The sequence below is a fragment of the Haliaeetus albicilla genome, chromosome 11 (genome assembly GCF_947461875.1).
Source record: "Haliaeetus albicilla chromosome 11, bHalAlb1.1, whole genome shotgun sequence".
NCBI classification, from domain to species: Eukaryota; Metazoa; Chordata; class Aves; order Accipitriformes; family Accipitridae; genus Haliaeetus; species Haliaeetus albicilla.
The window spans coordinates 18,829,990-18,848,798 of record NC_091493.1 but is presented as its reverse complement, the minus strand read 5'-3'; the positions used below and the strand labels follow the sequence as shown (position 1 = coordinate 18,848,798).

The 18,809-nt window shown below is 45.0% G+C and overlaps 1 protein-coding gene across 4 annotated transcripts in view; it reads left to right on the top strand.

The window, feature by feature from the left end:
• TLL2 (tolloid like 2) overlaps positions 1 to 18,809 on the top strand; it is a 97,047-nt gene that overhangs the window by 58,745 nt on the left and 19,493 nt on the right. For 3 of the 4 annotated variants that reach the window (XM_069796446.1, XM_069796444.1, XM_069796445.1), the window contains 7 exons: positions 619 to 789; positions 2,795 to 2,912; positions 3,353 to 3,531; positions 3,823 to 3,928; positions 9,154 to 9,278; positions 14,985 to 15,100; positions 17,055 to 17,157. In XM_069796446.1, coding sequence (XP_069652547.1) covers positions 619 to 789; positions 2,795 to 2,912; positions 3,353 to 3,531; positions 3,823 to 3,928; positions 9,154 to 9,278; positions 14,985 to 15,100; positions 17,055 to 17,157 — 918 coding nt within the window. The remainder of the gene's footprint in view (positions 1 to 618; positions 790 to 2,794; positions 2,913 to 3,352; positions 3,532 to 3,822; positions 3,929 to 9,153; positions 9,279 to 14,984; positions 15,101 to 17,054; positions 17,158 to 18,809) is intronic. The other variant, XM_069796447.1, reaches the window with a different exon arrangement.

Genomic DNA, 18,809 nt, shown 5'->3' with positions numbered 1-18,809 from the left:
TAGCATCCCTTCTCCAGCAGAGACTGATCTGTATATATTTCCAAACCACCCAAGACCTAGCATGTGAAAACAAACACTGTTATGTAATACTTTTCAGCCTTGAGTATAGGTTTCAGTCTAAGGCGTCTGCCCTCTTCTTCCAAGGCCAACTCAAATGAGTAGTTGTTGCTTTTGTGAAGCTAGCCCTGATAGAACAAACCTTTCTCTGCAGATCTGGATGAGTGGGGCGGGTTGAGAATATACAGTGACATCTGGGTTTGTCTGACACACCCCCCACCCCCATCCCTCTCCCCTTGTTTAAGTACTGTGTCCCCATCTATGAAGTTGCTGTTGGAGAATGTGGGTGGCTAGAGACGGGAGGGGTGTCCCTTTACACCTTTCTGGGAGAATAGGTTTGGCATAGTGCATATGGAGGCTTCAAGACAAGAAGGGCCAGGTTGCTACAGGTTACCTGTCTCTAAGTCCCAAACAAATCACTGGCAAATCTGGCTATGGCTTCTGGTTTGGATTAACATCTTTCTTTTTCTGTTTTTCGTTTTCTGAAGCTCCAGGGTATTACCTGAGGGCTGCATATGGAACTAAAGAGGATTTAAACAGTGTTGCCACTCTGTCTTGCAGGCGGCAGGCAGGACACAACGCTTGCAAGAGGACCGAAGAGGAAGGACTATAAAGATGAGTCTGGGATGGATACACATTCCTCTCCGAGAGTGCGCAGGGCAACCACATCCAGGGCTGAAAGGATCTGGCCAGGGGGTGTCATCCCCTATGTGATCGGAGGAAATTTCACTGGTCAGTAGTGAAAACATTGCTCTCTGTTTGCTCAGGGATGAGTGTCTGAAAATGTGTGGGAGATCTCGGGAGCAGTTCTCCCAGAAATGCCTCAGGTCCTTGGGAACTCTGTGCTGAGGTAGGGTGGGCATGTGGTTGCACAAGGAATTGTGCACTGTGGAAGCCTGAGACTGAAGTGTGCAGTGAGATGGTTCTTCTCTTGGGGTCCAAGAAGTAAATGGGTGACTTGGTCACTTTTCTTGATTGCTTCAGGGGCCAGCACCTGTAAGCTGTGCTCACCCCCTGTGTTTCCAGAAAGGGATCCGCTCTGCTGTTAGAAGAGCAGGAGCAGAAGTACCCTGGGTTGCTTTCTGAATCCCTACTCAGAGAGCTTTCCCTGTGCACTCTGCTTCCTGACCTGCTGATTTCTAGGCACGGAACTTCAGGGTCTCCTGTAGGTGTGTGAGGGAGAGGAGCAGTGAGCTGTGTGCCATGGTGGGTGGGGAGCTCTCCAAAGTATCCTTTTTAGGATCTTTATGGCATCTCCTGGGCACCATCCAAACTCAAGTGTCTCTTGGGGTGCAGCAGATCTCTTGCAAGTCTCTAATGCTAAGCAGACAGACAGCTTGCTCTGATGTCACCTCTCTGTAGCTCAGTGGTTCCCCATGGGACTGGTCTTCTTGACTTATGGATGAAAAGGCTCTGTGCCTCACTGGAGCTGGCTCCTTCCTGTCTCCCCCAGGCTGCCTCCCCCATCTCCCACTTAGATCCAGCAGACCTTATTTCCTTGGGCTCCTATGGTGTACTTTGTCCCAGAACCCAGATTGCTGCCAGGAGTCTGTGAAGCCCCAGTGGAAGGGTCTGTTCACCTCCTACAAAGGGAGGGGCTCGTGCAACCTGGCAGGATATTTAGTAGCTGTGCCCCCACATTTGTCAAAGAACAGCCTTCCCCATCCCTCAGGGTCTGATGAGAGAGTCTTTTCTGCGTTACATGTGTCCCACTGCCCTAACCAGTCCAGAGTAGGTAACACCATCCTTCCATTTGGGTGATTCTGTAAGAAGCAGCTCTTGCCATAGCATAGTTCTCTTGTGTTCAGCTTGGTGTTTTGCCTCAGCTTAATCCCACCCTGGAGCTGCTCTCTGTATTCCTCGTGCCTTTCTGATGTATTTCTGGCCTTTCTCCACTCTCCAGTCCCTCTTGAGAGTGGCAGCTTGCTCTGCAGCCCTGTGCGTACCAGAGGCTATGCTGGAAAGGCAGTACTGTAGGGAAGCCTCCTGAGGCTGTGTACCGCTCTGGGGCATTGCTTCCTTGCTTTCTGTATGACTGTTCTGGATGCTGCTGAGTGACTGCTGGAGGTACCCTGCTCCCTGGGGAGGGGACATTCTGTAGCCTGTCATCTTGCTAGTGCGAGACAGGCATTAATACTCTATGTCTCAGGTGTCTCTGCTCAAGTCCTGAGCTGTCCCTCAGTTCGAGCACAGAGCAGCAGTGTATCTCTACACCTTCTTACACTGCCCTGAGACTGCTTCTAGCTCTTATATAGTTTTTGCTTCTAATTTTAAAGATAAACTACCTGACAACAGCTTTGCCTTAGTTTTGAGAAGCATCTGTAGCACTTATGAGATTCCTGGGTCTTGAAAGATGCATGTGGTCATGTTACATTGCATCATGAGAGCAAATCTGGCACACCACTGAGTAGCTGGTGTGCAGATCAGAACACCCAGCAGCTCTGCCAGAATTACCTTTACCTAGTGAGGTGACATTTCTCATATGGAGAAATATTGGTGTGCTTAACCAAGTTTGCTACCTGTTTAATTAGAGCAATTAATTCATCAAGCACAAGGAGAGAAAAGGATGACACAGCAAGTTAGCCCTATAGTTGGAAGTGGGTCCCAGATTCCTGGAAGTGTCTACAGGTATAAGATTGACTGTTGGAAAGATTGACTATTCTCCTATCCAGATGAAGTCCATATTTTCCTGAAAGCCAGGCCTTCACTGTTTGCTCTTCTTGGATTTCTTTTTCAGGAACCCAAAGAGCTATCTTTAAGCAAGCAATGAGGCACTGGGAGAAGCACACTTGTGTGACATTTGTGGAGAGAACTGATGAAGAGAGTTTCATTGTGTTCACATACAGAACATGTGGGTAAGTGACACACACATTCCCTGCAGCTATCTGTGTTTCAAACATCCCTTTCATTGACAAATGGTTTTGTATGTCTAGCTCTGGTCAGAATAGACCAATGGCTACATGGGGGAATCTGTCACAGAAATGCATCTCATCACTTCTAGTAAGGATTGCCAGGATAATTTAGTATTTGCTCAGAAGAAGGTGCTAAGTCTTTCTGGATTCTTTTTCCTGGGATAACGCTTAAGTGTGTGTATATATATGTATATGTGCATTTTTATAGATATGCACTTATGTGTTTCCTTTATACATACACACACACACATACATGTAAGTACATATACTGGGTGCAACTTTGGGCTGTCCTGGACGCTGCCAGATGCCGTCTTCTGTTCCTATGTCTCAGACTTCTTTAATTCACTGATGTGCTGCGTGGGTTTGTGGGTTTTCTTTTCCAGATGTTGTTCATACGTGGGTCGCCGAGGAGGGGGCCCTCAGGCTATATCCATTGGAAAGAACTGTGACAAGTTTGGTATTGTGGCTCATGAGCTGGGTCACGTGGTGGGTTTCTGGCATGAGCACACACGGCCTGACAGGGATCAGCATGTCACAATCATCAGAGAAAACATACAGCAAGGTAAAATAGCACTCCAGGTTATTCCACCTGGCTTTTGGGTGGGTGGAAACCTTTCTTGCTGGATTTATGGAAAACCCTAGTGATCTGTGAGCTGAGATGGAGAAGAAGAAATATTGCTAGTCCTTGCCTAGAATAAGAGTCAAAATAGTTGGGTGAATAGAGATTTTTGGATGTCCAGCTGAAATTGTTGGAACATGGGAGTATATCCCTTTCATTCTAGGCTCGCAGAGGTTGAAGACTTCTTTTTTTCTGAGTGATTTGTTTTTCTCCCTTTTTTGTTTGGCATCACAGGTCAGGAGTACAACTTTTTAAAGATGGAAGCTGGGGAAGTGAACTCACTGGGAGAGACCTATGACTTCGACAGCATCATGCACTATGCTAGGAATACATTCTCCAGGTGATAATCCAAGGTTACATGTCCTTAGGACTATTTTCAGTAGTTGTGATTGGCTCTGTGGGATACATGGAGCCTAGAAGGAGACCTGTGATCTGTTGCCAAGGTATATGGCAGTTGCAGTGAGCTCTGCTGCATTGGAAAGCTTGAAAAATATTTGAAAAAGCAAGGTAGGTCAAGAGAAGTATGGCAGACTCCTGTTTTCCCCTCCCCACTATATTCACCCAGTGCTGATAATCTCAGAGACCTTCCAAAGCCATGTTAACATGTTTTCCAACCTTCTCAGGCAGCACGTATATATGTGTGTGCATAGCTGCCCACATGCAAGGAGGGTAATGCTAAAACCAGCTTTGAATCTGTTGGTTGTCCAGCTCATGCTTTAGAGTCACAATATTGCCTTCAGAGTCCCTAGCAACTTTGCTGAGGGAGAATTTAAACTCTAGATTGTGATCTTAAATTACCTGGGTATTTCTTTAACCATTTATGCATGTGCTTTACATCATGGCCTCTGCAGCTCTGCGATTCTGTGTGACTGCGTTCTTCATGACAACGTTTTCAGTCCTGTTCCTGTCCCAACTAACTGGCCCATTTCTGTGTAGGCTATTTGTCCTTGACTCCAAACTCATCCCTCCAGATGGAGCCCATTTTCTGATCAGACAGCTCTACTGGATAGAGAGGTGAAATGAACATAGTTAGTTATGTCCTGGATTTGGAGTGAGAGTTACTGGATGACCGCCTTCATTTTGCTGCATTATTTGAAATTTTTTCCATAGATCCCACTATTGCTCCTTCCCAAGAGCTTTCCTTCACGACATACCATGAGTAAAGGGGATGGAAGGCAGAGCGCAAATATTCATACTCTTGAGAACTTTTGTTGCAAAAATTAAAGGTGTCTTTTTGCTTTTTAAATTTTCTTACTACCCAGTTGTATGGAAATGCCAAGCCTATTGTTTTGTGCTTTTGTTTCTGAAGCTTCATGTCAACCAGGGGAAAAATTATCAAACTTGCTGAAATGCTGCTTGTTCGGGCAGGAGATGGTGGCTGGGCCAGGGTGCTTTGCAGCCTTCAGAGATTTCTTTGGATCAGATACCCAAAGCAAACAATTTTTCTTCCTTTGAGGCATCTGCTGGACCCTTCCAGCATTTGCTAGACTCTAAATGGTTAGAATTGTCTTGCACAAAAGCAGGATTAAGTTATTACCGCCATTTATATTGTGGATGCCTTTGAGTCTGTGTCTCTTGAAAACCAGGGTCCTTCAGAACACTGCTGGGCCAAAAAGGGATAAAAATGGCAAGAGTCCTTCTAAATTTAAATTGGTGCTTAATAGGATTTTTAAGTCTGTTTTCTTTAAGCCCTTTGTCTCTGTGACCCACCCTCACCCCAGTAGCAGTCTTTGTGCCGTAATTGAACTGAGCACTAAGTGCCTCTGTGGGCTGATTTTGCTCTCACTGTAAATAGGCAGTGCTGGGAACAGGCTTTTACTTTACCAAGACCTGTCTTAACATCTGCTCCCCTAAGGGAACGATGCTTACTTTGACCAATCAGCAGAGATTTGTGAGTGTATGCATGTCTCCTTCCTACCTTATTGAGTTTTGTGAGTGCTGGCTGATTGCAACCCAAACTGACAAAAGCATAGAGCCTGTGAAGATACTAAGTTCCAGCAAGTTTCATTAAGATCAGTGGCTAGGAATGGGAGAGAGCCCCTGCATGACTGTGTGAGGGAAGGGCTGTAGTGGGTGTGTTAATACATTAGCAGACACTAGAAAGTCCACATAGGAAAAAGATGGTATGAGTACCCCACCAGCAGAGCTGGTGTGTGTATGTGAGGAGGAGGTGAAGGACACAGAGCCATGTCTGCGACTTATTGTCTTGAACCAAATCTTACGTGGCACTTAGCACAACCTTGTTGTTTATAACTCCTGTGAATGCTGATGATAGCAAATCATATGGTGTTTGCCATGGTCAAATGCTGCTACAAACCTTGGGCCCTTTTTATTCTAAACTTTGTACCTAGGACAGAAAGGGACAGTTTTTCTGAGACACAGTGAGTCCTAGCAGTGGAAATTGTTTCCAGTGGTGCTTTTGAAAATTGCTGTAGGAGTCACTCCCCATTTTCAGTTCGCAGCAAAACATACTTCTCATTTGCATCTGTGGCTAGTAGGAATAGGAGTATGGCACAAGAGACTGTAATGACAGCAGTAACAGGTTCCAGAAATGGGAATTTCTGTTCTTGTCTATGTCAGAATGTTGCCTGTTTTGCAGAGTGTGGCTGCAGGCTCTGATTTCCTGGTGCATTCCTTACAGACATGGCAGCAAATAAAATTTAATATTGCCATATCATTAAACAATTTCCTTTACAGCTGTCAAGACCCATAAATGGCAGCTTAGTGATAAGAAAGTTTAAACCTCCACAGAGCCCTAAGCAAATAGCGGGTTACCTTAATTCACTAAGCCTCTTGCTAGCTGACATGGCAGCACAGCCTGGAGTTACAAAACATGACCTCTGCAAAGCTTGTGTTCAAATCACGGGGCAGGTAGCACTACCTGCATGTCAAGGGGCATATTCTTGATGTGTTTGCAACACACCATCCTAATCCTGCACAAGACATATACACATCCTCCACAGCTTTTACTGTGTGAAGTAGAGTTATGTTGTCTCTCTTCTGCACATGGGGATATAAATACAGAGTTGGGACAAAATGTAGCTGCCTGCAGCTGAGTGCTTAACCTGCCATGAATATCTGCTTCCTTGAGTGGTGTTTAAGCACCTGTATCTATTGCTCTCAGATGGGACAGTGAATGTTCAGCATTTCTCGAGGTTGGTTGATAATTTCATAATGTTTCCATGACGAGCTACACATTCAGGGTACTATGCAGATGCTAATGACTCTTGAGAGTATCTCTTCTCAAACTCTCTTGTTCTTAGCTGGTAGAAATGGTGGGTTGTTGTGCTTGACTTACTGCTGCCTGGACAGCAGGAGAATGGGGCATCCAGGATTCCTGGGTTCTTTCCCTACCTCTGGGAGGAGAGGTTAGGCATCTTATTCAAGAATCGTTCTGGTGTTAGAGTTCCTGAACTGCTCTGTTTAATGATGTCTGCTTGGTGTTTATTAATTTGTGAGCCAAAGTATTGGTGCTCTTAGAGACACCAAACGTGCAACTTAAACATCATAAGTGTTGTTAAGCAGATGGGGTTTGGGTGGACAGTATGGAACTGCTGGGACCTGTGTGGTTTAGGCTAGAAAGACTCTTCTCTGTTCTCAGTTTCTTTGTAAAATGAGAGGAACTATACTTACTGCCTCCTAATTTGCAGTCACGTTTAGCAATGTATGTGAAGGGAGTAAAAAGTTCAGTTGGTGGAAAAAGCAAAACCAGAAATCTTACTGCCCCAACCTAGGGTACAGCCTTCTGGAAGAAAAATGTGTTTGGCAGGTAATAAGGGTAATTTGAAGTTGTGGGTTGTTTGCATTGTGTAAGCAATACCCTAGGTGTATGCTGTGTGCAGAAGGCTGGGGGCTGTGAGTATGTAGTCGTGAGGGCTGGAATGGGAAAAAGAATGAAAAGTTTGTATGTGCAAGTGGTGGTTTCTCTATTAAATGTTGTCATTCTTCCCTGGTTGAGCCTGGAGATCTGCCTAAAACATTTCACTGGCCACAGAAGTATGTTTCTGCCAAATGCCGAGTTCTTCTGTGAACTCCTGAAGAGGCTTGAAAACCTACTGTGAGCAAACCAACCTGTTTCTCTGTTTATGGTATTTCTGGAATTGGAGGATTTATTTTTGGTACATAAACTTAAGTAAATTCAGCCAGAGGCATGCAGCTCGCATGTAGAATGCCAGCCTGAATTTGCTAATCAAAATTTGATGGGCTCACCTCAGAGCTTCTAAGTACCGATTTTGGTGCTGATCAGGAATTTTCCTACCACTGAAAAAAAACCAACATACCCCATGCAAGAGTTGATTCCAGATTTTAAAACAGATTAAATTCCTTCCCCTCTATTTCTTCCTTCAGTTTGAATATTTACAAAATAATTTTCCCCCACAAAATATTTTTAATAGAATGATACTTTCTGTTCAAGAATACTGACTGCAGCTCTGGACAGCTGTGATCCAAATACTCTGCTTGCAGTATTTATTTAAAATTAAACCAGTGCAAAAAAACCCCAAACCCCTCTCAAACTCCTTCCCAAGGCTCTTATGCAGCTGAGCAGCCCAATGAACAGAATTACATGTGTACTTAGAGCTTAACCCATACTTGAAGACTCTTGTATCAGGACTAGGCAGCACTAAAATTATTGCCCTGATTTCCCATTGGATTCTACAGACAGATGTATCCTGTCCTTCAGAAAGAGAAGCCTGCCTCACTGAGCTGATGCTGAAGTTTTAAGCTCACTGTTATCCTTGGCACCTCCAAGCCTGTTAAGCATTCAGGGGTGCAGTGAAATGGTTCCTGCAACTGGACAGCCTGGCCATGAGAGCTTGGACTTTACCAACCTGGAGTTCAGGTTTCTGATTCCTCCCTCCCTCTTTAGCCCTGCAGTCTTAATGCTGCCTTGGGTCTCTCTTGCATGCAAGCTCTTGCTTGGATGCATGGACTTTGCATTTTTATGGAAGTGAGGCCTGAGCTTGAATCCTTTACTGGACTGAGATCAGAAGTGCAGTAGAGAGCTCCTGAGTATGACGTACCACATGGAAGAAGTAGTGGTGAGGAAAAAGAGGCAGAGACAAGTGCAGTTATTAGCTTGGAAACTCATGCAGAAGCAAGGTAGGGCACTTGATCTTTTTCTCTTGTCTGTGGCAACTGCAGTCACTGCCAGCCCAGCCCCATCAGCTACTGAACAAACTCCCCTTCCCTCTGCAAATTTGGCTTAAGCGTCCACTGTACTCCTGCTGAGCCAGATGTGCCATGAACCTTCTGCAAGAATATTTCATTGCCTTTTCTGATTTATGGCAAGGAATGTGTCTATACTCAAACAAAGGCAGCAGCAATCTTGATATATCAATGAGGAATTTACTGGCTTGGCAGACTTGCCTGTACATTTGGAAGCTATCTGCTATAGCGAGAAGGCCACCTCAAGACATGCAGTTATCACAATCTGCATTACTCTTGCTTGTTAGCATGGGATATATGGTCAAGGGGATGGTGTGGGAGGCCTGCCAGGATGACTTTCTGTGCATCATGTCACTTTCCCTACTTCACTGCTCTTTATCTCTCTGTTCTTCCCTTTAGAGGGGTTTTCCTCGACACCATCCTTCCCCGTCGTGATGATAATGGGGTCCGGCCAACTATTGGTCAGCGTATTCGCCTGAGTCAGGGGGACATCGCTCAGGCGAGGAAGTTGTACAAATGCCCAGGTAAATATGGCTTGTGGAGATGGCTCCAGCTTTATTGTAGACACATGGTTTATCTGGAAGGCATTGGAGTTCAAGAGCACCTTAATTATCCCTTTGGTGAAAGAGAATTAGGAAAGTTAGACCATCAAATGCTTCAGACTGGAGCTGTGGGAGAATTGAACTTGCCTAACATGCGTCTCCTGTTAGTATTTTGCTGGTATTCCAGTTTGGTTTAGGGCTTCAGGTTGGTCCAGTGTAGGCTCTGTTCATAGAAAATGAAATCGATGTACAAGACCATGGACAGAGTGGGGACTAGTAGCTAGCAAAGTGGCAGACGGTTATCTGGTAGACTGGAGTCACTACACACCAACTATCAAACTTCTCTTGAGTTATTTCTATAGTTGTTGTCCCAGAGATGAGCCTTAAGGAAACCATAAGTATATCTCTGTGATTATGGCATGTGGCCCTGAGGCTTGGAAGACAACATGGAAGAAAGCTCAAAGATGCTGATTTGTGAAACAACCAGGTGCTGGAAGCTGGTGCTTTGGGCTGTTCAGGGGAGGGCTGTATCACTCTTTCTGCTGCCAAAGGGTTGATAGACTGGGAACAGCTTTGACAGAGAACCCATCTCCATGTGTATGACATACTAAAGACCTATAGTCTGAGTCCTGCTTTGTGTGGGGTCTGAAAAGATTGGAAAAAAGAGCATTGGGGTCACAGATATGACTGGGAGACTAAAGTTACCCATCAAAACAAAAGGATCCTTTTAAAGTGGAGATGTTAGTGACAGTTTATGCAACAGTTTTAGCCGAATACGTTAATAGAGAAAACCAGATTTCAGAGAAGCAATCTGCCGTACTTAAGGACAGGTTGAATGTGAGGATGTAAAAAGAGGCTTCAGGCAAAGGTGACACCCAGTCTGGTGCCTGTGGCATGGACTGCAGTGACTGAGAAGCGAGATAGCATGGGAGGTGTGATACTTGGAGGTAGAAAATTTAACAAGCTCTGTTGAATTTCTGCAGGTAATGAAACATCCATGAGAAGATATTGGAGAATGAGAGAGCTGCCCCGATTTTGCAGAATGACTCTGTAACATTTGTAGTAATGCAGGGAGGAAAAAAAGGGCTTTTGCAAGCATGGCCCAGGAGTTTATCTAAATGGGTTGGTCTAGCCAGCTTATTGGTCCAGTTAAGAGTGGCTTTGATCATAAACCTAATATAATCATAAATGGTTAATCCTCTTGGAATAAGCATATCACAAGAGAGAGGGGAGAAGGTGAGGAGGAGGGATAAGTTCTACCAGTATACAGAGTCACATCTTAAGTGACTGTTTGGCTAGCACTGCTCTGTGAACCATTCATGAGGCCATGGAAAATGGTCGATAGCTGGTGTGCAAATCCACTTCTCTGTATCCAGCTACAGGTCAGAGAGTATGGGTTCATAAGGCTCTAGAATAAATTCTGAGGACTTCAGGGTCTGGGATGTGTGGGGATCCCTGCTTAGCTTATAGTGAGTGGTATAACTTTCTTAGGTGTGCTTGTTCTAATTAACTTTCTTTTTTCTTTTTACCACTTGTAATTTTCTCTAATTTGCTTTTGGTTGAACAAGATGTAGTTCTTGGAAAATCATCTCACGGATTAGTTTAGGGATTGGTTTGTTTCAATACTAAAAAAAAAAAAAAAATTAGGGATGTCATGCACCATGTTTTTTGATTGAGGCAGACTTAATCCAAGCAGGCTTTTCATTCCCCTAGCTGGAAGCATCGACTACAGATTCAGATTTCTCAAGGCAAGCTGAAAAGCCACTTTGGCCTGAGGTTAAAGTCAAACTAAAAGCTACAAAGCAACTTTCTTTAAAATGAGGACCCTTCTGAATCTCACGTTTTCTACTTGCAAAGTAGAACTTTTCTACTTTTAAAGTTTTTTTCCTCAAAGCTTTAGTTGAGGTTATTGCAGTTCAGAACATACTTGGCAGCAGAATGATTAGAGCTTTAAGCCTACTAAACAAATTTTCTTCAAATATCTATTGGTTTGGTTTGGTTTTCTTTTTTTCTATGCATCAAAATTTATACACAGGTTGCATTTGAAGAGAAGGGCTGGAGTATATTTAGTGACATTAAATCTTCAGCTGCCATTTGAATCTGTGGCTTGAAAAGTTCTCTTTCTCTGCACAATGCAAAGCACAGAAGTTCAAAGGACTTAAGTTGTATGTTTAAGCAGGGTCTGAATGAGACTTTAGGTTGAGGACAACTTTGTTCAGTAGTCAAGCTGAGGATTTTTAGGTAAAATGCGATAACATAATCCAGAAGTTGAATGGCAGATGGCTTCCCTTTTAGAAAGAGAGTCTCCACCTGAGAATGCCTGAGAAAATCCCCCGCAAAAAAGAGCTAGCGTGGTGGAGGATGAGTTACAAGCATGCACTGTTACGAGCCAGAACAACTGCTGTGTCTGTTGTAAGAAACAGGGCTCTCCAGCTCATTAGACTGGAGCTCTTGTGGCTGCTACAGTTAGGGCTGGCTTAGCTTTTCCATTCTAAAACCCTGCTGGTTTAAATTGCTCTTAATTCCCCAAAGCTTGTACCTGCTGGGTTAAAGTTAGTGCCAAGCCAGGTGAAACTAAATGAAATTTGCTGAAGGAATTTCTGGAAGGCAAGATGCATTCTGCTACATAGTAGTAAATGCTAGATTTGTTATGGCTGCGTGGTTGAGGATTTGATGAGTATAGTCACTACAAAAGACTTTAAAACAGTGTGTCCTGCTGTCTTGTGCTGTGCTAAAGGAAACAGGCCTGTGTGGGTGTGCTAACTGTGCAGGAATGGTTAAGCTATAAATTGAGAATGGTACTGCATTATATCAACCCATCCAATTCTCTGTGCATTTTCAAAAAAAGATGTAGTGTACCAGTAACCAGCTGATGAGCAGTAAGTGCCTGTCACTCAACTACTTCATTTACAAATGACTTCTGAAGCATTCACCTTTTCTTCTTTGCTTTCCGCCTGTTCCTTTCTAGCTGCTTATGTGTGCAACAGCCTCTTCACCATGGGCAAAAACCAACTCATCTCAGTTTCTTGGATCCCAGAAGTACCAAACACTAGTCTTATTGGACCTGTTGGCTTCTTTGCTACTAAGTGGAGTACAGTGGTATTGCTTTTTGGTGTGCACTGCAAGAGATTGTGCTCTACACACAAATATGTGTTGCTTGTTATTATTGTGCTTCCCCCTGCACGTGTGAGCAATCGCTCTCCTCTGCGCTGAAAGGCCAGCCTCTCCCCAGGTGTCTGGAGAGTTTCCTCTGCAGTTTGGATGGTTAGCTAGGTCTCCTTTCATGATGTTTTAGCAGAGTAGTGTTTGGTAATAGATATGTTAGTACCTGTTCCATAATTACACAGTCTTGCCAGGAGCTGTGTAATTACACTTAGGAGAGTTCAGTCTGGGCTGTCAGAAACCTTCACTGGGGTTCAGCTGAGGGCGGTAATTCTCTTTGTCCTGTGTCATTATGGTCATGTAGTATGTGTTCCCAGCGATTTAGAGCTCTCCTTATCATTCCATATTTGTTTAAATAGATTTTTGAGCAGAGAAAAAGAACATTTATTTATCTTGATAAGTTATGGGTTGGAATCCCCTCTTTATTGGGACACCTTGTCAGATGTTGGCATTCCTAGAGCCATCCTAAGGTGGTGGCCACTCCAGACCATGCACTGACCAGTGGTGATGCCAGAGGGTCAGCTGAAGAATGGCTTGCTGTCCTCAGAATAAGTATGGCTGGGACTCAGCTTGTTTGAGAGGTTTATCTGCTGGGGCAGCATGCATTTCCTGGTTGAGGGTCCTAGGAGCATCCTGGGAGCTGGAATTATCCTAACAGATTCTGACACAGATAACCAGGCAAAGCATCTTTGCAAGAAGTAGAAAGGAAGAAAGTGTATTTATTCTGCAAATAGAAGTTCAGATTTCTTCTCCAGTTCATGCAGGTCATCACCTTTTACAAGCATCTCTGTCTGCCCACCTGAAGAATACAGACAGCATCACCTGCCAAACATTTTGGGAGATCTGGGAGGATATTAGCTATTTCTGCAGAATTGAAACTAAAACTTGCTGTACAATGCTCCTTTGTAGTTGCATAATGGTAGGGGGAGTTCTCAGGGCTCAAAACTGCTTGAGAAGGAAGCAGCAATGTAGAGGTTTTGATCTTTCATTTCTTTTCTTCATTCCTCTGGGTCAGATGTGTGCATTTACCTGCCTGTTTTGCTCAGTGGTGCTTTTTTTCCTAGTAGTTTAAAATACCTTTGGCTTTTCTGACAGGAATCACTTTGCCAGATCCCATGCTGACCTGTGCACTGATATATGTCCAACTTGTTCCTAGGAGTGACTCCACCTTCCAGAGCACCCCTATGAGCTGTTTGGCTGGGCAAACCCCTTTTTGTGTCCCTGCCTATTGTTCATCTAGTCTGATCTGTCAAGCTGTGGATCAAACTACTTCAGGGAAATTAAGAAATTCTGGCCTAGGTGACTCCCTCTCCCCCTTTTGAAGTTATTAAACTTTTTGAATGGAACCAGTCTCTTTTCACCTCCAACTTCCGACCCGCCCATCTAAATGTAATCATGGCTGAAGAATTAGTGAGTGTGTGATAGCATCAGGCAGAGGAACATCCCTTGGCATTTCCATGAGAAAGGGAGCCAGATGTTCGGCCTTGTCGGATCTTTCAAAGCACTGCTACTTAATGAGGGATTTTTGGGAGCTGCCTTACCATCACTGAGGAAACCAAGTAAAGTAACAGGTCAAGGGCAGCTTTATAACATCAGCAGGTTATGAAACTGGAAAACAACGGGAAAGCAGGCAAACCAAGGTCCCTGCTCCTTGCAATAGGTATTTGCAGGTGTCTAGTGAGCACTCTGAAGAAAATGGGAGCTTTGATATTTGTGATCCTCCCACCTAGCCAGTAGCTGCTCTGCAGATGTAGATGGTCACTCCTTCTTCCAGCTCAGTCGTCCTGGCTCAGAGAGCAGGAACTACAGTAGTCACGGCTTTCCCAGATGTTGGAAGCTGCAGTTCCCTAAAGGAGCATATGCGCGTGCATATTACTTGCTTCCCAAGTCGCTCTGCGATCTACATTTCATCAACTGCAGCAGGCCACAAAAACGGGAAGGTGGAGAGCAGAGTGAGCTGCAGTGCTCACGTTTTATCCTGCTCAGTGTGACAGCAGGGTAGGTGCTGGACAGCCAAAGCATGAGGGCAGTGGGGCTTGCCCTGCTTTTGTTAGGATGTTTTAACTCAGAAAAAAGACACTTAACAATGGTAACTAAGGAAAACTTCATTGAGCAGCTTGTAATGAAGGGAAAACAGATTGGCTGGCAGCAGTCTTGGTGTTGTGAGGTAGGATGGGGTTAATATTTTGCATTTGATTAGTGGATAAGATATTCCTCAGTAGGATTGAAATGTGCAAGTGCTGGTGTGTGGAAGGAAGATGAAGGAAGAAGAGTGCCTCTTTAAAAGCTGTTTCCCCTGTGTCCTTGCACTGCTCATCTATCCTGGGAATTGTGACAAATTTCACATCACCCCTTTGGCAGGGTCTCAGGTGGTCAATGACCTTTGGCCAGTACCATGAACGAACATCCTTAGAGTACCAGCCACCAACCTGCACACAGCAGCTGTGTGCAAACATTTTGGTAAACCCCGATGTCTTTCAGAGAGTCACTCCTTGTTGCTGGGGTTTTTTTCCCTGTCTCCTGCAGCTTGTGGAGAGACCTTGCAGGACTCAACAGGGAATTTCTCAGCCCCTGGCTTTCCAAATGGCTACCCCTCCTATTCCCACTGTGTCTGGAGGATCTCGGTGACCCCAGGAGAGAAGGTAGGTGCCACACCAGCACAAGGTGTGCTCTGCACTTCCCTTGCATGTGTTTTGCCTGTGATGGCAGTGTTACCTGCTGCCAAAAGATCTCTGCATGCCTGGAGTGCAGGGGTGGAGCCTGAAAAGGCTCCTGAGCACCATCGCTGTCCTCCCAGAGATGGGGCCAGGAATACATGGTCCTGAGGAGAGGAGAGGTAATGCTGGAGCAGAGCCCCCTCGCAGGTCCAGGCTGCGTGTTGATCACTGATCCTTCCTCCCAGTTCGAGGCTTGAACCCTGCACGGACATTTCCTGCTACCCACTAGCTCCGGCCAAGCTCACCTTTCAAAGCCAGGTGCCAGTCACATGAGTTAGATAAAATGTGCCAGCAAGCTGGGGTCCCAAAGGGAGCTGAGGAGCCGTGAGTGACATCAGTGGCCTGCCCCTGTCACGCAGGCATAATGTCCCTGTCAGGAGACTCCCACTCCCCGCCTTGAAACACCGAGCCCTGCTGCGCATCAATCACCCATCCTGTCCACTTTCTTCCCAGCTCCTTTTGTTTTATTGATCTTCCTGTGGAAATGAAGTCTTTCCTTAATCCACTAACACCAGCCGTTCAGGCCTTTCATGCTGTACCAGGCTGCAAGAATGTGCAGCCTGACTTGGGAGCTCCTCGACAGGGTGGCTTTGCTGAGGACCACCCTCGAGACACACTTAAGACTCGTACTTGAAGAAAGAAGAACAGAGCTTGGTCGTTTTGCAGCAGCCATCTTCCAGGAGCTCTGGGACTCGGTTCTGTCACCTGCAAGGCCAGTCCCATGCAGGGCTGAGCTCCTGCCATTAGCTGCAGGGAGAGCTTTGCCAGGGGCAGAGGTGCCAAGAACCTTCCAGGTTTTGAAACTATGGCACTGAGAGTTTTGCGGTGTAAATCTTACTGTTAAATTCTCCCTTTGTCTCTCAGCCTCTTCAGAAAAGTTGTATCGGATAGGACCCAGCGTCTAAATGCTGAACCACTAATGTTAAAAAAAAAAAAAAAAGTCAAGTTCAGATTAAATGCTTCAACTTATCTGTTTGATCAAATGCAGCAGTTGGTACAAAGTAGCATCATAGCACTGAGGCATTAGCTTAGAACAGATATTGGGCTTGTAGTATTAATCTGCATAGAAACAGATGAACCTCCTTTTGCTGTCCAAAGTCAGAAAACTGCAAAAGTGCAAACAAAATAAGTGACATCGTTACAGACTGTACTTTGCATATCCAGCCAGGGCTTTGCAGGAGAATATCTATTTTAATCTAATGACATTTCTGTGGCAGACTACAGATGTAAATTAATACATGGGTCAAATCTTGCAAGGACAAAAATGCCACAATTACCCCCCATCTGTGACTTCCATAGGCCCAGAGCAAGGTCTGTAATCTATGTTACAGAGGAAGGAGACCAAAGGGATAAAATTTTAATGCTAAGCTCTGCTCAGTAAAGCCACTAAACACAATTGCATCACAGTAATGGTGTGAGTGTAATTGTCAGAATACGGAAACTTGTCAGCAAAATTATCTTTCTTACAAGCATCATTTATATAAGGGTATAGACCCCAAATATCTGTGTTTTGGGGCAATGTGTTTCTCTCTGTTGTTCACAGTAATCAAAACCAAAGATTCAATTTTTAATTTAAAAAAAACCAAATTGGGCTTTTTTAAAGTAGCGTTTTAGCAACTGAGGAGCAGTGACTGTGAATTACAGAATTGATAGTAAAGTGCTGTCAGCTGTCATGTATTTTTTTCATTTCATTAAAATACCTTGAGAAGTCTTTCTTTTTTTAGGAAAGTTGATTAAAAAATCCAACCAACTGTCCAACTGTCCTTTCTTGCATACTCACTTGGTCAGCACTGTAGCAGAGGTGAAGCACATAATCTGTAGGGTATTCTCTTTAAAGTAGCTGCCTTCCCAAAGAGAAGTGTGTACTCTCTCCTTTCAGATTATGTTAAACTTCACGTCAATGGACCTATTTAAAAGTCGCCTTTGCTGGTATGATTATGTGGAGGTGCGTGATGGCTACTGGAGGAAGGCTCCATTACTGGGTGAGTAGCTCTTTCATTTTAATTGCATTTCATGTGTTCTTCTTGATGCTTAGCAGAGTGGGGAGGGAAAACAAACAGAAACAAACCTTCCTTTGCCTGGAAGAAGCCTACGTCCAGCCAGTGCACTGGCCACCCATTAAGGTCTCCATCCAGAGATGTCAATGTGCTGTATTTGCACCAAATGATCCATGCTCCAAGCCCTTTGGTAGCAAAAGCTTTATTCCTTCCTTTTCCGGCTTGAGAAGTGAGGCAGAGAGGCAAGTGAGCCAGGGGCATGGCCAGGACTAAAAATGTGGTCTCTGGAGTTTTATTATTGCTTTTTCCTAAGACCAGGGTGGAACTGTCAGGCAGTCAGAATGAAGCAGCCATACAGCTCCTGGCCAAGCTCCTGCCATTATTTCTCAAGTATTTGTGTTTAAGCCTCTGTACTTCTAGGAGAGAACTTGCTAGAACATGCCTAGGATGTCACACTGTGCAAGGGCTCTACTTTGCTCCTGCTCCCAAAGATCTCAAGGAAGTGTAGCTCCTCTGTGTCCTCCCTGTTCCTCTGCCTCCTTTTACTGTAACTGCAAGTCTTCTGTCACCCTGAGTGGGCACTCAGGAGTCCCACCTGCTTTGCTGCTGGCTCTGATCCGGACTCCATCCCCTAACCTTGGTGTCCAACCTGTAAAATGCTGCACTGCAAACAGCCCCTTCACCCTGAAAGGAAAGAAGCAATCAGGTTGTTTAGCATCACCAGCTGTGTTAGAGGTGCTGTGCCCCGTGCTGCAGCACAGGACTGGGCTAGTCAGCGTGGGGTCAGTGGGCTTAGGGAGGTCTGGGTGCTCTCCTTGGCCCCACTGGACATCCCATCCCTGGTACCAGGTGAGGTGCTGAGGCTGAACCTGTGCTGCTCTCCAGAGGTTTCTGCGGGCCTGCCTTTCAGCACAGAGTTGCCAGCTGCTTTTACTGCTTCCTGCTTGTTTGGGGCTTGGCAGCATTTATTGGTGTTTTCTGCTGCACATGCATCAGGTAACATTGCTCCAGCAGCTGCAACTTAGCTCCTTGTTATTTATTTTTTCTACAGAATAATTTAAAGGTATTTCAGAAGCCAAGCACCTCCCCATTCCCCTTAGCGCAGGTGGACTTGCGAGTGTTTCCATCTGGAATACATGTGCGCTGCATATTTTCCCAGGGAAGTGTGTGAAAACCCAGCCTTTAAACAGTGTGTAACTTTTTATGAATGGTTCCTTTATCACACGCTGAGGACATTGCTCATTCTTGTTCCTCATCTGCGTTTCCTCTCCTTGACACCCTTGTTAAACTCCAAGTCTAAATCCGGGAGGCAGTTGCTCAGTGGCCCTAGAGGAAGGAGTTTTGCAGCTCTGATGCTGTTTGTTATCATCCCCTGTGGGAGTGGAGGTGGGAGATGCTATTGGTACGCTGCAGGGCTGTCACACTGCCCCAACAGTGCTGGTCAGCTTGGGGGCACAGGGGCTCAGAATAGAGTAGCCAAGTAAAACTAGGGTCCCAGTTAGTATTTGGATGGGTGACTCCACAAGAGAAAAAAGTTGGTGGTGAAACTGCTGTTAAAGAGAAACGAAGTTTGCAACTCACCTTCTGATTTACGCTGACTGGCCTGTCACAGAGGCATAGCTCTTGCACCCTTGAAG